This window comes from Aethalodelphis obliquidens, unplaced genomic scaffold (genome assembly GCF_003676395.1).
Source record: "Aethalodelphis obliquidens isolate GAN/ISIS:26980383/991018 unplaced genomic scaffold, ASM367639v1 scaffold20, whole genome shotgun sequence".
Taxonomy (NCBI): domain Eukaryota; kingdom Metazoa; phylum Chordata; class Mammalia; order Artiodactyla; family Delphinidae; genus Aethalodelphis; species Aethalodelphis obliquidens.
This window is the reverse complement of record NW_020837964.1, coordinates 1,768,442-1,795,767: the sequence shown is the minus strand read 5'-3', so window position 1 is coordinate 1,795,767 and position 27,326 is coordinate 1,768,442. Positions and strand designations below refer to the sequence as shown.

At 53.6% G+C, this 27,326-nt stretch overlaps 1 protein-coding gene and 1 non-coding gene across 2 annotated transcripts in view; one reads left to right on the top strand and one right to left on the bottom strand.

The window, feature by feature from the left end:
• The window catches only part of KLHDC4 (kelch domain containing 4), a 64,749-nt gene extending 60,613 nt beyond the window's left edge, over positions 1-4,136 (bottom strand). Inside the window, exon 1 of the mRNA XM_027119024.1 lies at positions 4,025-4,136. Coding sequence (XP_026974825.1) covers positions 4,025-4,029 — 5 coding nt within the window. The 5' untranslated portion in view covers positions 4,030-4,136. The remainder of the gene's footprint in view (positions 1-4,024) is intronic.
• Positions 4,137-12,008: 7,872 nt separating this feature from the next.
• Positions 12,009-12,172, top strand: LOC113627414 (U1 spliceosomal RNA). Its single transcript, XR_003435535.1, has one exon. It is a non-coding gene; the product is annotated as a U1 spliceosomal RNA (small nuclear RNA).
• The last annotated feature ends 15,154 nt before the right edge of the window (positions 12,173-27,326 follow it).

The window sequence follows — 27,326 nt, the reverse complement described above, 5'->3', positions numbered from 1 at the left end:
ATTTCAACATTTATCCATCCTTTTCTAGTTTGAATGGGAGGACTGGTCCAGATAGCTTAGTCTACCATATTACAGCACTGCTTCAGTTTTTACATGGTATTTTTCAGCGTGTCATTAATACACTAACTTTTAAAATTCGGAAAATACAGGCACAGCCTGTCTTTCTTCGCTCCCACGCACATCCACGCTTAGCATGGGGGGGAGTTTCCTGCTGACTGATTTTAAGCAAAGATCTGTGTTGTAGTTTCACTCATCTGCTTGGCTCACACGTGCAGGGTTTCTTCATCCTTGCCGTCACCCCATCTTCTTTATCACCCATCTCGGAGCCAACACGTGAGGATCAGGGACATTCTGTAAGTCATCAGAGGCCAAAACTGGGGAGGGGGAAACGCCAAAACCTAGATAATAGTGCAGGAAATGCAACAAAAGACAGAGCCATGCTGGGTATGTTAACTGCAAACTCGAAACGGACCCGTAACATCACAGCGAGTCAGGGAACAGGTTGCGATGAAGCCAACGACCTTGCGTGCCGCCCTGTGAGCCTGCAACTGCTCAGTTTCCCGGCCACTGTGTCCCCTAACCTACCCAAACGCAGCCCAAAGCCAGCTCTCCTGCGCGCAGATTCCGAGGCGCCAGCCTAGAGAACACGCAGCATGCGAAACTACAAATCTGTCCCCAAGGTTAAATTTGTTTTTAAAAAGGTAAAACTCCTTGCCCAAATAGTTGGAGATATTGGTGATTCTTTAAGTTGATTTTTTTTTTTTTTTTTATGGTACACGGGCCTCTCACTGTTGTGGCCTCTCCCGTTGCGGAGCACAGGCTCCGGACACGCAGGCTCAGCGGCCATGGCTTACGGGCCCAGCCGCTCCGCGGCATGTGGGATCTTCCCGGACCGGGGCACGAACCCCGGCATCGGCAGGCGGACTCTCAACCACTGCGCCACCAGGGAAGCCCTAAGTTGGGTTTTTAAATCCCCATTATATCACTCTTTTGAGCATCTGGCCCTTTAATCCTGCCTGACCCAGGAACCAGCTCGGTTTTCAAGCCTGATCATCTCACAGTCAACAACTTATGCTCAGGGTTCACAGCCATAGCCCCTTAAATTCCAGCTGCCTGGCTTTGAAAATAGATCGCACGGCACTAAACGTTCTAATTCTCCAGAAGGGCTGTTCTCTCGCCTCTTCCAGAGAGGCTCTGACCTCAGGCCATCTGGAGGGGGCCAGGTGTTAACCCTTCACGGAAACGCAGTTCTGAAACCTAGGTTCTGGGCAGAGACCTAACCACATCCTCCTATCCTTGGCCATTAACTGCGTCATTCATGAATGATGCAATTAATCTAAAACATGTGAAATGCAACACAGGCTTCTCATCAAAACCTGAGAGTTCTACGTTGTTACAAGGCACTCAAAGACCGAACTGGAGAATTGGTTAAGTGGTGCCCAGTATTTCAAAGGCATGCCAGGAATAATGTTCATGTTATCTGATTTCCAAGTAAGTCAAGATTTTCCCATGAACGCATTTCCTGGAACCGTCCCCAGGATACGCTAGGAGCTTACCGCTTTATAGTTATCCCTGTGCTGTGTCTCTCCTCCGCTAGGTGTCAGTCTCCCTCAGGCTGTATCTTATTCACCTTTGTATCCCCAGGACAAAAATGTTGCACTATTTGCTAAATGTTAATAAATTATGAATAAACAGTGAATGAATCAAAGCCCCCACATGACACCACGACTTGACGCAGAGAAGGTCTGTCCAGCATGGTCAGAGGAGGGGAATGTTTGAGCTGCTCAAACATTTCACAGCAATGTCCTGTATGTGGATCATTCATCCCCAAAGACTAAGAACCACACACGTGGGAAATCAAAACTCAAGGGAGATAAAAATGAAGATCTAGAAAGATCTATTAGAGGAACACAGGACCAGTGAATAAATGCACAGTTGACACATTTTGAATAAGATGCCTGTCCTATCTTCCCTGTGAAGCAGCTTTGATTGCAGGTTTGATCCTCTCATAGCAAACTGTTCAACTCTAAGGGGTTTGGGGTAGGCTCTCACCCCGATTCCTGTCTCACACTTGCTGTTTTTCCTTCCTCCCTTCTCTTGACTGAAAGGAAAAGGCACAGCGTAAAAGTTGTCAGTTAAGTTGATTCGGGGACCTTCCTGAGGACTATATACCCCTCTCAGAAGAGGTAAGGGAGAAGCCAGGATATATAGGAATTCGTGTGATCAAGCATGAAAAGATTACTGCTAATCACAAAGAACGGACATCTCAAGTTAATGATTTTAGTGTGCTTTTCTAGGTGTGGAAAGATGCAAGAATCCGGGGTCATTGAAACTTTTCCTTAGATGTGTAACTTCACTATCTAAGGGGTCTGTATCTAAGGCACAGAGTGCTTCCTGGTTTTTTTCCATCCTGAATTCCCCTCACTGTTGGTGGGCGACTGCAGGGGCCGAAGACTCGATACTTGTAGCCGTGGAGTGGCGGGCAACTTCTTTTCCTTACTCTCCCTTCCTCCCTTCTTTCTCTCTTTCTCTTTCTTTCTCTCTCCATCCCCCGCCCCCCTTCCTTTCTTAGTGTTTCTCCTTCTGGCCTGAGAAGGAAGGCCTGGGGTGGACAGAGCGGAATTCTGCCCCGATGGGCCCCAGAAACACTGTCAATGTTGAGAGTAAAAACAAAAAGTAGGTTATTCCGGGGAATGGGTGGAAGCTGATCAAAGGCAAAATCGTGACGCCGGTGAAATTGCTCTGACGCTGTGCAAGGCCCTCATGCTGTGCTGCCACCCGGACCCTCCCAGGCGGGGCTCCACTCCGACGCCTTAACACCCCATCCAAATGTCTTACCTCCCGGTCTCTCAGATAACCTCTCTCGAGGATGACAGCATTAACTAGTGATTTTATAAGTAACGCAAATGCTCCACATCACACGTCATCAGGGAATTGCAAGTTAAAACAGCCAGGAGACGCCTCCACACACCCATCAGAACGCCCGAAACCCAGAACGCTGACAACACCAAATGCTGGTGAGGACCTGGGGCATATGTTTACACGAGTCATGTCGGGGAAGACTTTTCCTCTACCTTCTAGGTTCTTCTGCCTGGTCTATGAAGTAGATTGGCATGGGACAGATTAACGGGAGAAAAATCAAAGATTAATAACACGTGTACATGGGAGAGATCCAGAAAAGAAGCTGAGTAACTCACCAAAATGGCCGAAACCCTCGCCCTAAATACCATTTGCAGCTAAACACAAACGAGGATGGTGAGTGCAGTGGTTTGGGACTTCAAAGGGGAGGAAGGTCATTCACGTGGAGATATTTGGTAAATATCTGTTTGCTGGGCTGGGCAGAGACAATGGGTCGCTGAGTGGACTCTGATCTCCACGCCTGGCCCATATTCTTTGCAGACATATCGGGTGATAGCTCTATTCTGGGAACAAGCCCTCTGTCTAAATCCTTCGGGCAGTTGGAGGAAGGTCAAAGTTTCTTCCCAAAGTCTTTTGGTGTCTTGATTGTTCTCAGCTTGAAATAATTTGCAGGCCAGAGACATTTTGGGTGTCTCTGGCCTGCAAATTTTGTTCCCCTACAGTAATGTATTTAATGTTACCCTCGATTCATCCAAAAAACGTAGCAAGCCTGTAAGAGCAGTGCTACAGCAGGTGGGGTCTCGGGAGCCGATGCCCACCTCCCAGAAAGTAGGTTTAGGGGGTGCTCTCTCTGGGACACGGATATGAAACTGCAGGCTCTCGAGTGGGTGGCATGCAAGGCTCATGGTGTCACTACAACCTGCTCACCGACCCATTGCTGTGCATTTGACGTTAATGGTTGCTTCCTGGCTGGCAGAAGACCCCGTCTTCCTGGGATACCTCTGAGATACCCCAATAAAGATGAGGAAACATCTGTCACAGGCTGGGCCGCCTAGCAGGGGCTCTACCCACAGGCACATGGGAAATGTTCACATTAGTATATGTTTAATAATAATAATAAAAGAACAAGAAAAAGAGAGAGAGAAAACCCAGTCACCAGACTTACCTCATTAAAAATTACCAGGTACTGGGACTTCCCTGGCAGTCCAGTGGTTAAGACTCCACGCTTCCACCACAAGCGGCACAGGTTCGATCCCTGGTCGGGGAGCTAAGATCCCACGTGCCGCACCGTGGAAAATTACCAGGTACGATGTGAACTGGGCATCCTCCCCCTGCCCTGGCCCCTCCCCACTTCTGACCCTTGACACGGAGGAGGCATCGAAGGGTCTGCTGTCAGCATTACTTGGTGATAAAATAATGACTTGGTGACAATATTCTTAAAGGCAGAAAGGGGTGTCTCGTTTTGTCTTAGCATCAGGCCACTTTGGTCCGAGTGGCCAGGGCAGGGCAGGCTGAGTACCTTCTGGCTTTTGCTGAGACAGAGCCGACCGGACCCTCTCCTGGGCCGAGGACAGAAGGACGCAGACTGGGGGATCTGGGCTCAGCAAGGGCAGACGGAGCTCCCTTAGGGTTGAGGAGCAGCCCCATGGTCCTAGTGGACCACCAGAGCCCATAGCCGGGAGCCAGGCCCGGGGCCACGGGGCTGTGGACATAGTCCGCACAGGGAGAAAGGGGCCTGAGGGGTGAGCTCACCCTACCCCACACACCCTCGTGACCCCCAGCCAGGAAGGCGCCCGTGGGGTGGGGAGGGCCTGGGTCACCCCGGACGGGACGGACAAGCCTTGGTGTCCCCAGGCTCCCGTGGCGGGAATGCAGACAGCATAGAAGCCGGGAGAAGCACGGAGGCAGCAATATGAGAACTGGCCACCAGAGGTCAGCCTTTCCCCACAGACGGCCGCAGGCCATGTGACACTGACCTTGCATCATCCCCGCATGGCGTCCGGGAGGAGGGCCTGGGACTCACCACTGCCAGCGCTGAGCCCGCAGGAAAGCCCCCGGCACTGGAAGTAGGAGCAGCCACAGCTCTCCGTGGCACGGACTGTGCCCCCTGCGCCTGTCACACTGGAGGTTGGCTGGTCCCCAGGCAGGGAGCCAAGAGGGGCCGGGACGGGAGGCTGGGAAAAGTAGCTCTTCGAACTAACTTACCTCCCTGATGAATAACGTGTTAGGCGCTGCGTTGGTTTTCGGTTTTTCGAGGGTTTTTCTGGCCGCGCCGCGTGGTTTGCAGGATGTTAGTTCCCCGAACAGGGATCGAACCTGGACCCCCGGTATTGGCATTGGCAGCTCAGAGTCCTAACCATTGGACTGCCAGGGAAGTCCCAGAAGCTGCGTTTTTAAGAGCGGCTTCGGTGCAGGCTTTGTGATCGTTTTGTAGGATGAACCGAGGGAGGACCAGGCTTGCCAGCCTTCAGATAGGACACCGGGGCAGGCACAGCCGGAGCCCTGGGGCCCCAGAGGAGTCGGCCAGGCTTTCCGAATCCGGAAAGATGACGGGGGTGTGGGGGGGTGATGTCTGGGAAAAGGGTCGTTTGCAATCCCTGGCGGCACAGTCACCCAGTGTCTTCAGATGTCTATGGAAACCTGTAAATTACCGTTTGCTCAATTGTTGGGCACAGGAAGAATCCTCCCTCCTGCCTGCCAGGTGAGGACAGCGGTACCAAGGGCTCACGTGGAGGCCAACTGTTTGTTCTTAAAATCTCAACCTTCAACACTGTCATCTCCGATGATGATGATGACGTCATCTCCGTCATCAAAGTGTCGGAAAGAACTAGAGCCGACCCACCTCTGTGCTTCCTGCAGTCAGACCCACGCGGCTCTCTCCACCGGGTTTATAATGGGCTCTCCGGCCTCACCCTCTGCCCTCTGCCCCTGCACCTGCCCCCGCACCTGCCCTCTCCCCTCCCGCGCCTTACTATTGCTTTCACCTTTGGCTCCTTTTTTTTTAAAAAAAATCAGATACTTTTCCTTTGGAATACTTTTAGATTTGCAAAAAAGTTGCAAAGATAGTTCTGAGTTTTTGTGTGTTCATCTTCCAGGGCATGGTAAGTCGGTCAAAATGGAGAAACCAACACGGGAACATGACTGGTAGCTAAACTGCAGACGTTATTTGGACTTGGCTGGTGTCCTCACTGAGAAGTGGAGTATTTTCTGCCATATCAGTAAACAAAGGATGTCACAGTCGTCAGCGCTTGCAGCCACTGCCAGTGGTGAGCCGTTGAGGGAACTCTGGAAGGAGAAGAATACCTGCCACCTAGCAGCCATCGGACTGCAGCCACTCCCCACGGTGAGCCCTGGGGAAACTCAGGAGGTGAAAACTGCGGATACTGGCCCCAGAGGGCTGAGGTGCATATCAAAGGAATGAGTTCAGTGAGCCCAGACTCTTGCATCTTCCCATACATAGAAAAGCGCTAAATTCCTTTAACTTGAGATATCTGGTTTTCCTTTAATTAACAATAATCTTTGGACATTCAGACTACCTGCCTTTCGTTGCAAAACTTCGATATAATCTGGCTGTACCCGCCCTCGCCTCCTGGGAGCAGTTCTCTCAGGGTTACTTGCGATGCTGCCTTGAAGTCCTAAAAATTCCCGCCGAATAAAACATAACTCTCAACTTTTAGGTTGTGAATATTTTTTTAAGTCGACACCACTACTATCCTTTGTCTGGTCCCATTCAGGATCCCATGCACGTCACAATGTTGCATTTAGATGCAGATCACTTCTCAGAGTGCGGACTGCAAAGCACCCCTGCCCACCTGGTGTGGCTCCCACCCAGAAGGCCCCACCTGCTGCTCTTGGGAGAAACGCCCTGAGTGGAAGTGTCCGGCTGTCTCTGAAATGTCTTTGGGCTACAATGGAGACCTTCCTTTTTTTTTTTTTTTTTTTTGCGGTACGCAGGCCTCTCACTGTTGTGGCCTCTCCCGTTGCAGAGCACAGGCTCCGGACACGCAGGCTCAGCGGCCATGGCTCATGGGCCCAGCTGCTCCAGGTGCTCCCGGACCGGGGCACGAACCCGCGTCCCCTGCATCGGCAGGCGGACTCTCAACCACTGCGCCACCAGGGAAGCCCTGGAAGGCCTTCCTTTGGCCTCTCCCCAGCCAGCCTCCACAATGGCTGTCCTCTGTCCCTTTGGGGTACCCTCTGTCCTCACTGCTCCCGTCGCCTTGCTCTCGAGATTCTGAGTATCAGTCATTCACTACTTAGTATATACCCCGGGCTTTGCTCAGCACTGTTCACTGCTGAGCTGTGAAGATTCAGAGTTCTCTGGGGTGGGAATCATCTAGAATCTTGGGTGGCATTAGGGATTAAAGGTTTTTTTGAGAATCCCATTACTCAGAGAGTTCCCCTCACTCCTGTGACTGTGGCCCTTTCTGCCCCTTCCCCACCCATGCCTGGAATAGCACAGATCCTCGTGCTCTGTTTCACTGATGCCCACCCTGCCCCACAGAGTTTCCCCCGAACCCTATAGCTGAAGCACCGACACAGGACATCATTTAAGACTCACTTCCATGCAGCGAGATGAGGTCTTTACTCGAAAAAAAAGGAAGGGAATCTGTAAGAGAATCTTGCCCGAGGCCGGGCCCTCCTCCACCACTGGTCTCCCGGTAACCAGGTAACCAGGATACCTTCCTCCAGCTGCCCAAGGTCATGGAGTTCCACTCAGAAAACCAAAACAAACCCCTAGGTAAGGGACGCAAAGATCAAAATGTCCCCACCGTGCACCAAAGGGAACACTGAGTTACCTGTTCCTCCCGCTCAGGGGCCGCCGGCCACAGGGAGCCAGGAATGTTAGTGATTTCCTCCATGGGACGATCCTTATTTCATGCGATTGTCAAACGAGGCCAAAGCCAGGGGTCTGAGGAGCACTGGTTTTCTGAATCAGTGACCACAGTAAAAGCTGCAGTGACCTTGCGGGGCCGCATAACTGAGCAGCGTTCTGAGTCGCTCACCCGGAGCCGCTCGGCCCTTCAGGCCAGAACTGGAGAAGGTGGACAGTGTCTTACCCAGGTCCCGGTCTTTCTGCAGTGGCCGCTAAACAAGCTTGGGCTGGGAGAGCTCGTGGCCCCTGCACACCTGGGAGGGCGGAGCTTGGGGAGGCGGTTGAGGCTGAGGCGCTGAGTCCTGTGCCCCACACCGGGCAGTGGCTCCACCTGTGAGCTCCGTACCCATGGTTGTGCCCTCTCCCTGCTCCCCGCCAGGCCCGAGCTACAGTTCACTCCACATGCACTGCCCAAATTAGTCTTCCCCCTTCCCCCCGTGTTGGCCTTGCAGAATACCCCTGGGTTGATTCTGCAAATCTGGGAACATCCAGGAACAGCACAAAGAGAAGCCACTGGGGCCGCAGCCATGCAGCCAGGACCAGGGATCTGCTGCCCTCGTCCAGGCCCCGAGCCCCGGGCTACAGGGGCCTCTCGGCCCAGGAGCTTTCTGTACCTGGGACAGGCCGGGAGCACGGTGACACCCACTCCAGCCCCTCCGGCTCCCGTTGAGGTGTGCCCTGGCTCAGTGACCGTCCCTTTCCCTGGTTCCCCATGGCCACCCCACATCCACTTCCACCTCCATCTACTCAGGACAATGATACCAGAACAAACCCCCTCTTACCATGCAGCAGTGGCCTCAGATGTTACCCCCAACCTGGGACTTCCCTGGTGGCGCAGTGGTTAAGAATCCGCCTGCCGATGCAGGGGACACGGGTTCAAGTCCTGGTCCAGGAAGATCCCACATGCCGCGGAGCGACGAAGCCCGTGGGCCACAACTACTGAGCCTGCGCTCTAGAGCCCACAACTACTGCGCTCTAGAGCCACAACTACTGAGCCCACGCACTGTAACTACTGAAGCCCGCGTGCCTAGAGCTCGTGCTCCGCAACAAGAGAAGCCACCACAATGAGAAACTCATGCACCGCAACAAAGAGTAGCCCCCGTTTGTGGCAACTAGAGAAAGCCCGCGTGCAGCAACGAGGAACCAATGCAGCCAAAAATAAAAATAAATAAATTTATTTAAAAAAAAAAAAAAGAAGTCACCCCAACCTAGAGAGAGAATGAACCTGGGTGACTGTACCAGGTGCAGGACCGTGGTAGAGGAAGTCCATGCAGGGCAGGGTGAGCAGGGACTCTGGACCTGCTGCTTGATTTTGCTGTGAACCTATAACTGCTCCAAACAATAAAGGCTATTGTTTTAAAAAGCCAACACACTACTACATATAAAATAGATAACCAGCAAGAACCTACTGTATAGCACAGGGAACTCTACTCAATATTTTGTAATAACCTACAAGGGAAAAGAATCCGAAAGAATATATAGATATAAAGATATAGTTTAAAAAGCCAGCCTCTGGCTTGGCCAACCCCATTCCCTCCGTGAGCTCACTAGGGGATTAGGAGTCTCAAGGACACCTGGGATGATGGAATTAGAATATCCCTGAACTAATTTGTCCCACATTCTTTGTTTCCTTTTGAATTTTAAAACATTTCTCCTTCTCACCTTCTACTTCTCTTAAAGCATTATTTATGGTGTTTATTGACTCTTGTGTTTCTTCTAATTTAGTCTTCACTTAGGAAATGATTTTTTCTTCTTTTTTTTTTTGGCACGCAGGATCTTAATTCCCGACCAGGGATCAAACCACTGACTCCTGCAGTGGAAGCGTGGAATCTGAACCACTGGGCCGCCAGGGACATCCCTTTTCTTTTCTTTTTCTGTTTAATTTTTTTTTGGTGTATTTATTTGTTTATTTATTTATGGCTGCGTTGGGTCTTCGTTGCTGCACGTGGGCTTTCTCTAGTTGCGGCGAGCGGGGGCTACTCTTCGGTGCAGTGCACAGGCTTCTCATTGTGGTGGCTTCTCTTGTTGCGGAGCATGGGCTCTAGTCACGTGGGCTTCAGTAGTTGTGGCTCGCGGGCTCTAGAGCGCAGGCTCAGTAGTTGTGGCGCACGGGCTTAGTTGCTCCGCGACATGTGGGATCTTCCCGGACCAGGGATCGAACCGGTGTCCCCTGCATTGGCAGGTGGATTCTTAACCACTACGCCACCAGGGAAGCCCCCTTTTCTTTTATTTTTAATTCTTTTCTGGAGCCTGTCATTTCTGAGTTTTAAAAATCGACTTATAATGGTGTTTTTCTCATATTTTGTATCATCGTCCTAAATATTTTTAGCTTATTTTGAAACAGCATGTTTCAGTTCTTATCTTTTTTCAGCGCCTCCTTCTAAGTCTCCTCATTCTCTGTAGGAATGTCATTCTGCTGCTTATTCTCATTCTTCCTGTAGTAACTTTGTATGGGATTTGACCTTGATAGTTTTCTGTTGCTTTTTTTTTTTTTTAATGAATTTATTTATTTATTTTTGGCTGCGTTGGGTCTTCATTGTTGCACACGGGCTTCTTCTAGTTGCGGCGAGCGGGGGCTGCTCTTCGTTGTGGTGCGCGGGCTTCTCATGGCGGTGGCTTCTCTTGTTGCGGAGCACGGGCTCTAGGCGCGTGGGCTTCAGTAGTTGTGGCTTGCGGGCTCTAGAGCGCAGGCTCAGTAGTTGTGGCCCACGGGCTTAGCTGCTCCACGGCATGTGGGATCTTCCCGTGCCAGGGCTCGAACCGTGTCCCCTGCATTGGCAGGCGGACTCTTAACCACTGCGCCACCAGGGAAGCCCTTTCTGTTGCTTTTTATGTGAATGTAATGTTCATGAGCTTTTAGCAGGAGGCCTGGTTCAAAGGCTTTTCCTATTTCATAGACACACTTCTTCTGTTGGTCTCATGTGATTTTGACACACATGGCAGCAGCTCCCCTTTCATCCCCACCGTCTCCCTCATTTGTCCCCATACTCCCTGTCCTGCTTAACTCTGATCCCAGCCCTGCGGTTTTCCCCCCATGTAGGGCTCTGTCCTGGAAGGAGGCCCAGGTTGGCCATTTTGAGAGCTCACAGGGCCTGGACCATTCCAGCCCCTTCAGATACGACCAGGTTGCCCCGCACTCACCCCACTATCCCAGCAGCCACGCCTCTGCCAGCTTCACCTGCTGATGTCAACCTGGCCTGCTGCCGCGCTGTGCAGGGCGCACCTGTGGGCGTTCGGGGGCCCTACACTCAGCATGTAACTGCCCTCTGCTCTCTCCGCACAGACCCCGCACCCCACGGTCTGGGCCTACAGAGGCTCAACCCCACGCACTGAGGCTCCAGGCTGTGTGGGAACACCTTAGCTCCTTGTTTTGCTATAGATGTTGTCCATGGAATGTTTTTTATTTTAAAGATATATTTCTTCATTCACTTAAAATGGCAATAATAATCCTATTACATGTTAACATAAAAAACATTTTTTAATACAAAGTAACTATATCTCTGAAAACACAACATTTAGTAACAAAAGTGTCATTGTTTCATGTTCTTGCAAATGTCTTAATGTCTGGATTAATAGAAGACAGTTGAATTCTTGGGACTTCCCTGGCGGTCCAGTGATTAGGACTCTGAGCTTCCACTGCAGGGGGCGCAGGTTCGATCCCTGATAGGGGAAGTAAGATCCCGGAAGCCACGTGGTACAGCCAAAAAAGAAAAAACAAACAAAAAAGCCCAAATAAACAAAACCCACCCCTTTAACTAAAAGAAAAAAAGAAGACAGTTGGATTCTTACATCTGCTTGTGCATTTAAGCTGTTGGGCTGTAGCATGTCACGTGGCCTCTGGGAAACTCCACCACATACTCTCGGGAACTTTTCTTTTTCTATCTGGTGTCCTACCTGTTTTTAAGCGGGGCTCTTGGAATATCCAAAAACTATGTTACTACTTCAATCTTCCCAGAATCCTTCATAAGCTTTTTAATGGGGGGGAAGGGAGAAGAAATAGCTAAAGCTGTGACATCCTTTCTCACCCCATCCATTTAACACAGCCAGCGTAAAACAGCAGGAGAAGGAAATCAAAGGCATAAGCCTTGGGAAAGGAGAAAGGAAGTTCTCATTATTCAGACACGACATAATGTAGAGTTTACCAATCATCGATTAGAATTAACACTTAAATGTGGCTAGATTGCTGGATACAAGATTAACATACAAATTTCTTTTATATATATAGCAGCAACAAGCAAACAGAAAATTAAAATCTTCGAAAGTTACCATTTATATACTTAGCTGGAAGGGGAGATACCATGATCACAGAGGCGGCTTTCCCAGGGTGAAGCTCATCCACTGCACTCCGGGTGTGACGACTTCTGCGATTTCCCCAAGTGTGGGAAACGCGACTGCATAGTTTGTGGTAGTGGAAGACTGCATTCGTGCTTTCCCCTGGGGGGAAAAAAAAGTTACCATTTAGGGGCTTCCCTGGTGGCACAGTGGTTGAGAGTCCACCTGCCGATACGGGGGATGCGGGTTCGTGCCCCGGTCCGGGAAGATCCCACATGCCGTGGAGCAGCTGGGCCCGTGAGCCGTGGCCACTGAGCCTGCGCGTCCGGAGCCTGCGCTCCGCGACGGGAGAGGCCACAACAGTGAGAGGCCTGCATACCGAAAAAAAAAAAAAAAAAATTACCATTTATAAGAGCATCAAAAAATGTCAAATGCCAATGAATAAATGGAACAAAAGATGTGCAAGACCTCGACACTGAAGACCACAAAGCGTCACTGAGGGGAAATTTAAGGAGCCCTGAGTAGGTGGAGGCACAGATGTGAATAAGTGAGGGAAGACTCAACATCAGAAAGGTGTGCATTGGTCCCAAACTGACCTATAGATTCAGTGCCACCCAACAAAATCCCAGAGGGGGTCCTGTGCGCATGTGCGGGCCGTGCACATGCAAACTGACCAGCCGATTCTAAATTTAAATAGAAATGCAGAGGATGGAGATGACAGAGCAGCAGGGAGAGAGAAGGGGCTTAGCTTCCAGGTGTCATCAGAAAGGAGCAGCGCGCGTGCAAAGTAATGTGCGGGCAAGAGCTCGGACATGTTGTAACTTCTCAGAAAACCAACACTTCCCTTTAATCCCCAAAGAGATGGCTTCGGTACATTTTATGCCGCAGGAGGTGAAAGTAAGGAGGAAACCAGGACACGGCTTGCACTTTCACTGACTGCCTAACTGCTCAGGGCCTGTGGGAGCTCGGTCTGGGCATCTCGAGACCAGCTCCTGATCTCTCACATCAACTCTGACGTCTGGCATGCCCGGCCTCCCCTGCTGCCGGCTCCTTCTGGGGTCACCTCAGTTCTTTGGCAGGGTTTTGCCCAGTTACCAGGGGCCTCCAGTTCAAAAGGCAAAGCCAAACTAGTTATTGTTTGTCAATTTCATTTTAAAAAGACTGGCAGATCTTTGGACCAAAGGGCAGTGTCAGGAGCCACTCACGCTCTTTGCTTGTGTTCTACATGGCCCGCAAGTCTGCATTCAGCAGTTTCCCTTATTCCAACCCAGGACTCCTGCCTGGGAGGCAGGAGGAACCAAAGACCGGGAGGGGAGTCAAGTGGGAGGGAAGCAGCTTCTGAAACCTGTGCAATCGGATTGGGAGAGCCATTAATCCGCTGGAATGAGAGTCCGGCATTCCGGGGTCCCTCCGGCTGTTTCATTCCTTGGGAATTAACGCATAGGATCCTGCAGGTTTCAACAAACAAGGCCAGAAGAGGGGAGCGGGTCATGCCCTGAGCATCCGAGGCCGTGGTCCTGGGTGGCCCATGAGGCACCAGCTGATGTGCAGGGTCCCTCCGTCCATGAGATGGTCACGAGTCAGTTTCAACTGTCCATCCTGTGATACAAATGAGTCTTGACAAGGATGCAGAACTTCCCGTGTGAAATGTGTTTCACACGCCCACCCAAAGTGGTGGTGCAGGTGGGGGTCTTCTGATGGCAAACTCCTACAGCAGCCCCCGCCCCGCAGCCTCTTGGAGGCTCTGTGTGACCCTCTTGGGCACCGTGGACCCTCTCCCGTGTAAAGCAAGCCGGGTCCTTCTCATTGGGTGTTTGCGTTTGGCCTCTTTGCCGGGCTCCTCGGGGGTCTCCAGGACCCCAGAGGGCTCCTTCCTGGGGGAGCAAATAAAAATAAACGCACATTAGGGTTTCCATTTCTATTACCTCAGAGAAGACTTTTGCTTCCCTGGCCTTCCATCTACTTGGCTGGTGGACACATCTTTTCAGCCCTAGGCAAAATCATGCAACACTGCATTCTCCGGAGGTAATCCTATAACTCGCTATAATTAACAGCCACGCGAGACTGTGTGAAGGTCCCTGGGACGGAGGGCAGGAATGGCACACGTGCTGGGACCTGGCCGTGCGCGCCTCCCGGGCGCGGCTGCCATCTGTCTCTGAGCATCGCCGCCCTCCATGCTCCCCGAGGCTCTCCCACCCGGAGGAACCAGTCACACTCTACTGCCAAGGTGCAGGTGCCGTTTATCTCGTCGTTACAGAGCTCGGCTGAGCTGTGGCGCCCCACCAATAAATATTATTCTCTGCTGCCGGGAGCCAAGGCCAAGCTCAGATTTGGGGGTGGAGGTCAAACAAGCAAGGTTCCCAGACGATGGGGGCGGAGGGGGGACAGAGAGGAGCACAGCGTCTCCGCTCCTGGTGTCGCTTTGCTACAGTTGGAGGGAACCTCATTTGCTGAAGTGGCACAATGAACGCCCAGAGGCCGAGACTTGAGTCTCTACACAGGACACTGCCCCTTCTGTTCTTCCCCCGCCGAGGCCAAGAGCTCTTTGTGTGTCTGAATAACTGGCCGGGAACTGGACAATGCTCCGTGCCAAGACCGGCGATGGGCCGGCTTTAGCCCCTGCTGGAATTCCTCGTCGCTTTACAAGTATTTGGTGAGTGTGGTCGGCACGCTCTGGGCACACAGAGGCCTCGGCTCTCACGGAACTCACAGCTGGTCCTCGGAGGAGGACAGACAGGAACAGGTGAACGGAGCCACAGGTAGTTTGGGACAATGATAAATGGGGGAATGAATGAAACAGGGCAGCCTGGTAGGCAGGACGGGGCCTCCTTCAGGGCAGGGGCGGGGAGGCTCCTGAGGACGGGCCCTGCTGGAGTGACTTGGGTGTCAGGGGCCGCTGTGCTGTGACGAGGGGTCGGCGGGGGGACAGGACCACCTCCCACGGGCGGTGGGCATAGCGAGGGGTTTGCATTTTGTTCTGAGCACCAAGGGGAGCTGCAGGAGGAGGGTAAGCTGGGCTGTGACATGAAAGGGCCTGCCGTCTGGAGAAAGGGCTGGGGTGACAGCAGGCTGGGGAGGTGGGCAGGGTGACCACGACCTGACCCCAGGAGGAACCTGTGGATGTGCGGCCTCACGTGGCAAAAGGGGCTCTGCAGCTGGGATTAAGTGAAGGACCTTGAGGTGAGACAACCCTGGGCTGTCCGAGGGTCCCAATGTCCTCCCGAGGATCTGTCTCAGGGAGACAGGAGGTCAGAGTCAGAGAAGGAGAGGTGAGGACAGAAGCAGAGGTCGGAGCGGTGCGGGGCCACAAGCCAAGGCATGCGGCTCCTCTAGAAGCTGGAAGAGGCAGAGGATCCTCCCCTGGAGCCTCCAGAGGAACCAGCCCTGCGATCCCCTGATCATAGCCAGACTGAACGCCTGAGACCCAGACTGAACGCCTGACCTTCAGAACGGTGAGACAGTAAATGTGTGCGCGTTAAGACACGACACTGGTGGTAATTACACCAAAGGGAAACTAATACACATGGCAGGAGGCCACTGGTGTGGTCCAGATGACAAAGCTGAGTACCCAGGTGCCCAGGTTTGCTGACATGCTTGGCGTCACAGAGCACAGAGAAGAAGGAACAGCTGAGGGTCCCACGGCAGGCGGGCAGGAGGGGATGGGGTCTTGGCTGAACGGCAGCCGTTGGTCCCTGCGTTGACGGGGAAGCTCTGGGCCTGAGTCAGAGCCGTGGGGGGCGGCGAGTGGGCACGGGTGATGGTGAAGGCCCAGGAGGGTGGTCCTCCACGGCCTGTCTCTTCACCTTCACCCTTCTGCTGTCTAGCTGCCCCGAGACACCGCCGTCCATGTGCGTAAATAATCAGAAAAGATGATTCTAGTTCTTTTGGTCAAAAAGTCAGGTACTGGGACTTCCCTGGTGGCACAGTGGTTAAGAATCCGCCTGCCAACGCAGGGGACACGGGTTCGAGCCCTGGTCCGGGAAGATCCCACATGCCGCGGAGCAGCTGAGCCCGTGCGCCACAACTACTGAGCCTGCGCTCTAGAGCCCGTGAGCCACAACTACTGAGCCCGCATGCCACAACTACTGAAGCCCGTGCGCCTAGAGCCCATGCTCCACAAAAAGAGAAGCCACCGCAATGAGAAGCCCACGCACCACAATGAAAAGTAGCCCCCGCTCGCCACAACTAGAGAAAGCCCGCGTGCAGCAACAAAGACCCAACACAGCCAAACATAATAAATAAAATAAATAAAATTTTTTTTTAAAAGTCTGATACTTTCCTGGTAGCCTGATTTCACAATAAACCCAAGACAGAAATGAATGGCAAGGAAAACACAGAACGAACAAGGTCGGCATAGAGATTAAAGGGACCAGAAATATATTAGACATACATAAGATAGATAAGCAACAAGGAATTAGCGTAGAGCCCAGGGAACTATGTTCAACGTCTTGTAATAACCTATGATGGAAAATAATCTGAAAAAGAATATATATAAATCACTTTGCTGTACACCTGAAACACAATATTGTAAATCAACTATTCTACAATTAATAAAAGAAAGAAAAAGGAACATATTAGAAATAGGAACCAACAGGGTGTCTGAGTGTCCTGGGGCCGCCAGAACAAATTACCACAAACTGGGGGCCTTGAAAAAACAGAAGCTGATTCTCTCCCCGTCCTGGAGGCCAGAAGCCCAAAATCAAGGTGTCATCGGGGCTGTGCTGCCTCTAAAAGGTCTAGGAGAGGGTCCGTTCTTAACCCTTCCAGCCCTGGTGGCCGACAGTCCTCGGCATCTGGGCTTATACCTACATCCCTCCAATCTCTGTCCATCTTCACAAGGCCTCCTCCTCTCTGTGTCTTCACGTGTCTTTATATAAGGTCACCAGTGATTGGATCTAGGGCCCACCCTCACTGGGTTTAGTGTCCATAGGCCTAAGCCCTGGTACTTGGGGATGTGACCTTATTTGCAAACAGGGTCTTTGCAGATGTGATCAAGTTACAAAATCCAATGACTGGTGTCCTTAAAGAGGCAGAAGAGGGAAGTTGGAGATGCAGAGACACTGGATTTTCCAATGGCCACGTGAGGACAGAGGCAGACATTGGAGAGACGCGGCTACAGGCCAAGGAACACCAGGAGCCCCCAGGAGCCGGAAGAGGCAGGAAAGGTGTGAAGATTAATTTTATCCGTCACCTTGACTGGGCCCAGCAGTTTGGTCAACCATTACTCTAAGTGTTTCTCTGAGGGTGTTTTGGATGGAATTAATATGTAGATTGGTGGGGGCTTCCCTGGTGGTACAGTGGTTAAGAATCCGCCTGCCAATGCAGGGGACACGGGTTCGAGCCCTGGTCCAGGAAGATCCCACATGTTGCGGAACAACTAAGCCCATGCGCCACAACTACTGAGCCTGCGCTCTAGAGCCTGCGAGCCACAGCTACTGAAGCCCGCACGCCTAGAGCCTGTGCTCCGCAACGAGAGAAGCCACCACAATGAGAAACCTGCGCACTGCCACGAAGAGTAGCCCCCGTTCACCACAACTAGAGAAAGCCCGTGCGCAGCAATGAAGATCCAACACAGCCAAAAATAAATTAAAAAAAAAAATGTGGATTGGTGGACTGAGTAAGCAGATTGCCCTCCGTAATGTGGGTGGGCCTCGTCCAATCAGTTGAAGGCCTAAACAGAACAGAAAGGCCAACCCTCCACTGAGTAAGAGAGAATTCTTCCTACCTGATGGCCTTTGAACTGGGACAACAGTTTTCTCTTGCCTTTGGAACCCGAAGCATCAGTTCTTCCTGGGTCTAAAGCGTGCTGGCTTTTGGACCGGGACCACACGACAGCTCTCCTGGGTGTCCAGGGTGCCGATCTTGGGGCCTGTCAGCCTCCACACTCACATGAGCAATTCCTTGGAATAAATCTCTCTGTATATGGAGCCATCCTGTTGGCTGTTTCTCTGGAGAAACCTGACCAGTACAGAAGGCTCTACTCTGGAGCATTTGGGGGGAGCTCAGACCTGCTGACACCTGGACTTCACACTTCTGGCCCCCAGGACTGTGAGACAATCCATTCCTATTGTTTTAAACCACACGGTTTATGGTAATTCGTTACAGCAGCTCTCAAAAACCCAAACCAAACCAAACTCGAAAGAGAGGCAATACTGAGCTATTTAGGGAACTTGTCCCTAGAAGCCTCACTCTTGCTCTGAAATGCACAATTACCCATGTGCACACAAGACTCTGAGGGTGGAGGACGCTTTAATTTCACAGCTTCCCCCAGAAGAAGAGCCAGACTGCTGTCCTCCCCAGCCCTGAGAGGAGATGTTACCGGGAGAGAAGCCAGGTTTACCTCTGAGGACCCGACAGGGAGGAGGATGGAGGGGGAGGGAGGGAACTTCACCGCCGAGGACTTTGGGTTTCTGTAGTGTTTGCGTTTATAACAAACTTAAAGTTAACACGAGAGGAGCTGTAACCGTGGCTTTTAGATGAACAGTTCCCCTCTCTGGGCCTCTGTCTACTCTTCTTTCTAATAGAGCGCATTCGCCTAAGAAGACCTCCCAGGCTGCTTTTCCGACTCTGTGGCTTCTGTGACCAGCGGCTGGAGGGCAGGCCAAGTTGCCACAGGAGCCCCGATTAGAGGTGCCCGGTCAGGAAACAGCCGTGGCAAGCACGGCCGCCTGCTGCAGGTCCCCTGGAAGAGAAGCCTGAAGAAGGACCTCTGCTGATTCCACGGGTGTGACTCGGGCGCTCACCCCTTAGCAGGTTGTCAGGGTGTGGACCTCCCTCCCCCAGGCTCCGCATGGCCCTGTCGGAAAGTCCCCTAGACCAGCCGTGGACCAGGGCTACCCCCATCCAAGGGGCCAGTGCCTCCACACCCCGGCACCTCGGGGCGGCCCGGGGTGCCCGCCAGGAGGGCCGAACATGTCTACGTCCTCTCGGCCATTTCCTCCCAATCTGACAAGTTCCAGCACAACCTGGTGGGAGTGGTGGACAAGGTCACAAGCAGGGGTCCTTCCCCGGCCAGGGAACTGCTTGCTTTCTGGACCCCAGGGCTCTGGCCTCCCTGCTTCAGCCGGTGTTGGTCCTTCTTCCCAGCCTCCCTCCTTCTCCCTTGAGCCCCTCCCTGCTCCCACTGTCACAAGTTGAGTTCCGTGGGTTCCCGAGGCTCTGACCACCTCTGCCAGGAAGCCCCCTTCCCCACCGCTCTCACAGAGGCAGCTCCTAGCCCTGCCCTTCACACCTGGGAAGCTGTGAGGCTTGGTCCATCCCAGCTGATGGAACAGACGTGGAACCTAAACACAGGACAGAACTCCCCTCACATTTCAAGACCCCACCTTCCCACGCCCGCCAGGGGCCACCAGGCCCTGCACGGGACACCCTGTCCCGGCACAGCGACATCCCCTGTGATCCGGGCTGCCCCTCCAAGAACGCTCCTCTAGCTCCTCTAGCTCCTGACGAGGCTAGAGGCTTGTGAAAGGGGTGGGATTTTGCTCATTCTGAGGTCCCTTCAGGTTCTAGTATGGGGTCCTGCCTTGGGCTGCCACCCCAACGTGGCACAGGGTGGCTTTACATAGGCACACAAAGTCCGTAGGGCCTACAACTCCTCTCCTTGAATGTGGGTGCGCTCCGCGGCTGCTGGACGAGTAGAATCTGGAGGAAGTGATCTGTAAGAAGTCTGACCACCTTGAGACTGCCAGCCTCTGGAAGACCCCATGGAGAGGCCCGCCCAGCTCCCGCAAGTCCCGCCATGCCAGCCCAGGACCAAGAAGCTGGGAGAGGACACTAGATCCAGCTGCCCCATGGTTGCAGCTGTGTGAGACCCTGAGCAGGACCCACCCACTGAGCCCAACTGCCCAGAGCCAGGAGCCCTCATGATAAATTGTCTTAAGCCGGTAACCTTGGGGCTGCTATTAACATGGCCATAGCTGGAGCAGGTGGCTTGGCGAGAACTACAAAAGTCTTCCCCTTGGGGAGATCTGTTGTTAAAAAGACGCCCTCTGGGTGGGCACAGTCCCACAGGAGGCTTAGGTAGTGGACAGCATCTCTGTACAAAGACGCAGGTGCCCCGTCCTCTGATGAAGGAAGCCCAGGCCAGGGTGCCTTTGTGCAGTGTACAGTCTGTGCCGCTATACATGGCGGCCCTGAGCAGAAGCCGCACTGCAGACAGAAGGAGGGGGGAAGGGACTTGCCTGGCGGTCCAGTGGTTAAGACTACACCTTCCAATGCAGGGGGTGCGGGTTCGATCCCTGGTCGGGGAGCTGAGATCTCACATGCCTTGCTGCCAAAAAACCAAAACATGAAACAGAAGCAATATTGTAACAACAAATTCAATAAAGACTTAAACACGGTCCACATGAAAAAAATAATAATCTTAAAAAAAAAAAAAAAAAGGAGGTGGGAAGTGTCCGTTTCGGATGAGCACTCCGCCACTGTCCCCATCACACCTCCACCGCGTCTGTTGCTCAGTCATCACGGGGCCCCTTCCTCCTCCTGGCCCATTCCGGCTGCCAGGGAGCTCAGCCGAACAGGGAGCCGGAGGAACATGCCGGCAGAGGCAGGCCCGGGTGCCAGGAGAGCGTGGAGGAGGGTACCAGGGAGGCTGTCCGCCAGGCCCTGCGGCCCACGGGCCAGGACTTGACCCGACCTCCCGGGCACAGGTCTGTAGTCATTGCTTGTCCCGGCCTCGTCCAGCCCCAGGGGAGCCCTCTTTAAGTCTCCTGCTGGGGACGGGGCACAGGAGCCCCGACCTGGAACCCAGTAGCCACCCCGCCCCGCTAATCTTTGGCTGCATCTGCTGCAAGCGGGTGTGCCTCTCCCTACCCTCTTCCCAGGTCACCCCAGCTTCCCGGAGCCACCTGGCATCGTGATGCAGCCTGCTCTGCCTGGACCTGAAAGGCTGGGTGCTGCGTCTCCCCGCTCCCCTACCCACTGCAGGCACCTCGGGGTGTCCTCGCTCCTGCCCTTGCCCGCCCCCAGGGCCCTCAGCTCCAAGGGCGGTCCCTAGGCTGCCCTCCTTGGAGGCCGCCTGTCCCGCCAGGGCCCTGCTGGTGTGGAACTGAAGAGAGAGCACCAGCTTGTAGCACTGGTGAGAAAGGCCTCATCCTCATTCCGCCTCCCCGAAAGCCCCTGAGAGATGTCGAGTAAGGGGCCTGCACCCAGAAAAGGGTCGTCCACTGTATCCCACATCTTGGGGCCTGATGGCAGGCGAGTGCGGGGCAGAAAGAGGAAACCCGGCCTCCCGTCCCTCCCTCACCGGACGCCAACATTTCACGGGGACACGTCTGGGCCCAGCGTGGCCTTGCCGGCCTCATAGGCCTGCCCAGCTGCGGCGCTGGGGGCCTGCAGCCAGCGACCCGGGCTCCCCGAGTGCCACTTCTTCCCGAGTAGCGATGGTAACAGAGGAAACAGACGCCCTCCGCACTGCGACAGGGGCTCTCCCTGGACCAAACCCTAGTCGGGCGCCTCTGAGCACTTTTTCAACGAGGCCTCATCCTTGGGCATGTCCTCGAGAGCCCAGTTTTAGCCAGAAGCCTGCTCAGTGGGTTTAGCCAGAGTCGCCCACCTTTGACTTCTGACCACCCGACCTCCTCATCCCCACGCTCCCTGCTGATGTCTGACCCCCTGGGCTGCCTTCAGCAAGAACCCTGTTGGGTCTGGGTAGCCAGAGTCTCCCTCATCCATCCCTGATGCTTCCTACTATTAATGTTTCCATCCAGCGACCCCCACCTGGTCCTTGGCCGCAATACCCCACTTGCTGACGCTGTATTCAGACTTGAGCACTCTCCCCTCCTGCAAACGCCACTGCAGGGGCCCTACACCCACCGTGACGCGACGGCCCTGGGTCGGCCTGACCATCTTTAGCACGTGTGATGAGTCATGTTTTCCTTAACACCCGTGGTTCACTCAGGTGGGACGGAAGGGAAAGAGCGCCCGGAGCCCCCTGCACCATGCCTGCCGCGGGACAGAGGCCATAGCGTGTCTTCTCCGCTTTCTAGGGAAATCTGACTTTTGAGAGGGAGATGTCCATGTTCCAGACACCCAAGCAGGTGCTGGGGGCCTCTCAGGAGACCTCCGAGAGCACCGAGGGTCTGTATTCACATCAGGCGGCAGGGGCCAGCTTCCCCTCCTGTGGACGTCTGGCAGGAGCCTCCTCCCAGCAGCCCAGCCCCGAGGAGGGCAGCAGAACCCAGGCAGAGGGCGGCCAGGCTCCAGAGAGGCCAGGGCCAAGAAGCTCAAGGAACAGGGTGATGTGGACGTGGCGGGCTGAGGGGCTGGATGGGACATTCCACTGGGCAGAGGAGGAAAGGACAGCTCCCTGGGCTGTGCTCGGGGCCTCCAGGCTGGCACCCCCAGGACACTGGGCATTTCTGATTGTCAGTACTGGGGGGGATGGGCAGTGCCATGGCATCTAGGGGTGGAGACCGGGGTGCTGTTCGACCGCGTACGGTGCACAGGACGCGCCCCCGTCCCCCAGATGCATCCAGCCCAAATGTTCGTGTGGTGGGCGTGCACCCCTGTGACAAAGGGCACAGCCCCCGAACTCCTGCCATTGCCCGGTTGTCTTCTTTCAGGCAATGGTGACACGGAGGACAGCTAACCGGCGTCAGAGGCCCCGCCCAACACACAGCTAAGCAAAGGCGCGTGCCTGCCGTGCAGAGGCAGCAGCAAGGCCACCCGGCCCCTCTCTCTGCAGGCACGATGCTCCCACGTCTAGAAAGCCCCACTGCGTCCAGGATCTGAGCCTCGCCCACAGTCCCCGGGGCTGCTGAAGCAGGTGTTTCTGTCCCTCTTGAGGACGTCGCCCCTCCCCACCACCCCATCTCTGACGGTGTGCCTGGGGAGATGCACACGCGGTCACTCTGACTTCCCCTCCTCCCTTCTATGCCCACAGCGTTTGTAAGGGCTCCAGGAGGACGCAGGGCCCCTCCGTGGTCCCCCTCTTGTAGAATTCCAGCCATGCCCCTCCAACTCCCCGGCGAGCAGAGTGTCGGCAGCGCCACCCCCAGCCTGTGCTTTCTGTGTGCGCGCGACCGCGGCAGCAGCCCGTTCACTCGCACGTCCCACGTGAACTGCCGCTCTGGGGAAGGAAGCCACGCAATCCCGGAGCCTCTTGCATCAGCCGGCAGCCAGCCTCTGCGCGAGGGGGAGGGGACGAAGAGGCCGCCGGAGGCTTAACCTGGCTCCCCGGTTCACTGATGCGAGGAGATGAACGTGTGCCTGGGGGCTTCTTTCTCAACAGAACACGCTCCACCGTCTCTGCCCAGGCCGGCCCTCGTGTAAATGGAGACCGGCTGTAACAGGGCCAGCGCTCCTTGGAGCTGCTCTGACAGGTGCCCGCCCTTGCCTGTCTCCGAATCACTGCTCCACACTGAAGGGCAGGGCTGCAGAGCCAAGCGTGGGATCTGCACGTTGGTCTGATGCAGCGAGGTTCTGGAGGGAGTCACGGTGATCGAGCACGGATATGCAAACCAGGACCCGCGCACCCCACAGGACGGCAAAAGAGGCTTCACCTGGGCCAGCTCTAGTCGACGGGTCCTGTCTCAATCCCTGAATGGCATCTGCGGGGTGCCTGGAGATATTTTTGGTTGTCACAGCAGGGGGTGCGGGGCGCAGGTGCTCCTGGCATCTAGTGGGGCCGGGTCAGGGATGCTGCTCAGCTCCTACAGTGAATGCATAGGTCACCCTCCTCCCCACTCCAGCGACAGAGTGATTCAGCCCCAAATGTCGATAGCCAAGACTGGTAAACCCTGGCTCCAAGAGAAAGAGCGCTGTAATCCACTGCTTATGTCTGTCACTGGCACAGAAAAGGGAGGTGGTGATGCTCACACAGTTTAGTCTCCATCCCAGTCTCACCTGGTAAATAATCCTGGGTGAGAGCAATCAATACATTCCACCTTTCCCCGTTTCTATCTGGGGCCTTTACACCTATGGCCCCTTTGCACCGCCAGCTGCAGGCAGGCCCCAGGGAGGAGAGGTGTTTGGACCAGGGCACATGTCACCCTATTCCAGGGGTCCTGTGATGTGGTGGCTGTATGTGGGTTACTGCTTTCTCAGGGATGGTTTTTATATGGTCCAGGAGTTGAAATCTCACATGTCTCCAGGGGCCAGACCGGAAGAGAAATGAGTTGAGTGGGCAGGTAGAGGTGATGGTTAGATACCAGGGCAGCTGCTGTGTGCTCCAGCCACTTCAGTCCCTGGGGACAGACAGCCTGACATTGCTAGATCCTTGGGGGTTTTTTTGTTTTTTGTTTTGAGACCAAAAAAAAAAATAGAAATTTGGTCATTTTTTAAAGTGAAGTTTCCCGATCTTTGAATATTAATGCATATTATTTGAAAATAGTGTGTGTGGGGGGGAAAGGAGTCTGTGGGTCCCCATCAGCTGCCCCCGTGCTGGTCAGGCAGGTCCCAGCGCCCTAAGTGCCCGTGACTGCACCTGCTCAAATGATAGCAGTCCCCACGTGGTCCAGGCCAACAGGCTGTGATGGACTGTATCACCACCTGCTGGAGGATGCTCACTCCAGGGCCTGGGGCTGAGAGCACGGTGTGCATGTGAGGAGAGGGTGGGAGACGGTGAGACCCAGGGGCTAGTCCATGGTTGGGCTTGTGGATCCTGGCCCCAGACCAGCGTCTCCCAACTGGATCCCCACAGCACCCTCCAGGGACCCCTTATCCTAAGGACCTCTGGGCTGCACCCAAGATCTGCTGAGCCAGAATCTGTTTTTCAAGGCTTTTTAGTCATGTTCGGTATCTTGGTGTGGAGTTGGGTTACTCGGTGTACGTGTTTGTCCCAACTCATCCCGTGATGCACTGCGGACGGTGTACTTTGTGATGTGTAATTTTACAGAAGGAAGAAGGGGGCTTCCACGGTGGCACAGTGGTTATGAGTCCGCCTGCCGATGCAGGGGATATGGGTTCGTGCCCCGGTCCAGGAAGATCCCACATGCCGTGGAGCGGCTGGGCCCGTGAGCCATGGCCGCTGGGCCTGCGTGTCCGGAGCCTGTGCTCCACAACGGGAGAGGCCACAGCAATGAGAGGCCCGCGTACCGCAAAAAAAAAAAAAAAAGGAAGAAGGAACAGGGAATTCCCTGGTGGTCCAGTGGTTAGGACTCTGCGCTTTCACTACCAAGGGTGAGGGTTCAGCAAGCCTCACGGGGCGGCCAAAAAATAAATAAATAAAAAGAAGGAACAGAAGGAAGAGAAGAGGGAGTGTCGAGGAAGAAGAAACGTTCCTCTACCCTGTGAAAACGAGCAGGGCCCCGTGGGGCCCTCTGGGTACAAAAGCCCCTCTGTGTCCCCCGTTTCTTATTTGTAAAAAAGGCTTTAGTGTCCTGGGCCTTCCCTGAGTTCCAGAGAGCGGACTCAAACAGTTACTAATTAGGGAAGTGGGGGGACACAGGAACAAAGGAAAAGCCGTTAAGCAAGAAAAGGAGTGAGAGCCTAAACGACAAACAGAACCTAGCTCCTCCTCAAAGGATGTACATAATAATAGGACGCATGTCTTCAAGTTCTGCAGAAACTAAGAACCCCGTCCACGTGGAGGATGGTGACTACATGCTGAGACCCCCAGCCCTGTTGGAACCAGAAGGCCGATGACTGAGATTCCTGGGACACCACCCTGTTACCTCACCACCAACCCATCAGAGGCGAGTCCACAAGATGCAACCCTCACCCCAAATGTTGCCTTTAAATACCCTTTCCTGAAAGCCATCAGGGGTTTGGGTCTTATGAGCACGAGCTGCCCGTACTCCTTGCTTCATACTCTGCAAATAAACACTGTACTTTCCACCTGAAACTAACACAATACGGTAAATCAACTATATTTCAATAAAAATTATGAAAAATCAATCAATAAATAGACACTACACTTTCCTTCACCACAACCTGGTGTCAGCAGATTGGCTTTGCGGTACAGCGGGTGAGGGGACCCAATTTCAGTTCGGTAACACCTTCTAGGTTCTTCTGGCTGGTCTAAGAAGTAAACTGACATGAGACAGATTAAGAGGAAAAGAATCAGACAGAATTTCATAACATCACCCAGAAAAACTGCGTAACTCGCCAAAATGGCTGAAGCCCTCACCTTAAACACCACCTTCAGGTAAAGACAAATGAGGATGTTGGGGTCGTGGTTTGGAACCTCAAAGGGGAGAGAGGGAATTCACATGGAGATGGAAAAGCACATGTCTGGTAAACAAATGTTTGCTGAGCCTGCAGAGACAACGGGACACAGAGTGGACTGTAGTCTGAGCTTCCTCACCACACCTGGCCTCATTCCTTGTGGAAATCTCTGGTGACCATGCTATTCTGAAACAGGCCCTCTGTCTAAATTCTAATTCAGTAAGCTAAGACAGAAGATCAATGCCTCTTCCTGAGTCTTTTGGGCCTTATTGTTCTCAGCTGGGAATAATTCGCAGGCCAGAGACATTTGGGATGGCAAATTTTGTTCCCCTAGGAGAGAGAGCAGGAGAGAGAGGAGGGGGGGGGGAGAGGGGCAGAGAGGGGGGGAGGGGGGGAGAGAGAGAGAGAGAGAGAGAGAGGGAGGGAGGGAGGGGGGGGGGGTAAGGAGGGAGGGAAGGAGAGAGAGAGAGAGAGAGAGAGGGAGAGGGAGAGGGAGAGAGAGAGAGAGAGAGAGAGAGGGAGAACCGTAATGCAACATTTGAACACAAGTGGGCTGGTCTCCCACCTCCTGGTCCAATAGGACTGATTTCCTGGGGTTTCCCAGACCCCGGTCATCCCACAACTCAAGCAACCATCTCACTTTCTCCCCAGCCTCTTGTCCTCTCACGATGTTTCTTTAAATGGACTCCCTTTATTTACTTAAAGGGAAAACCAGCCGTAAACAGAAGATAACTGTAAAAAACAACGTAAACAAAACACCACCTTAGATGTGCAGCGGGACAGAATCTGCCACCCCCAGACGTGTCCTTGTGGAGTCCTACAATAAGCTGGTTATTTTCCAGGCAACACCAGACATGGTGAAAAACTCTGAAAGCCAAGTAAAAGTTACCCTTTTGCAAGAATCATTGACATCTGTAAGGGAAATCTCCGGCTGTAAGGGTGCCTCCTTCTCTGTATCCAGAAGGAAAGGACCACATCTCTGGAAACTCTCATCAGTGGGGAAGTCAATGACGTAAATCTCCGTCACGACCGCATCCTGGACCACCGGGCTTTTCCTCACTCCCCACACCTGACTCTCCCCTACACTCAACATCCTCTTTCGTGTTTAGCTGAAGATGATATTTAAGGTGAGGGTTTTGGCCATTCAACTTCTGTTTGATTTTTTCCCGTTAGTCAGTCTCATGTCAATTTAATTCTTAGACCAGCCAAAAGA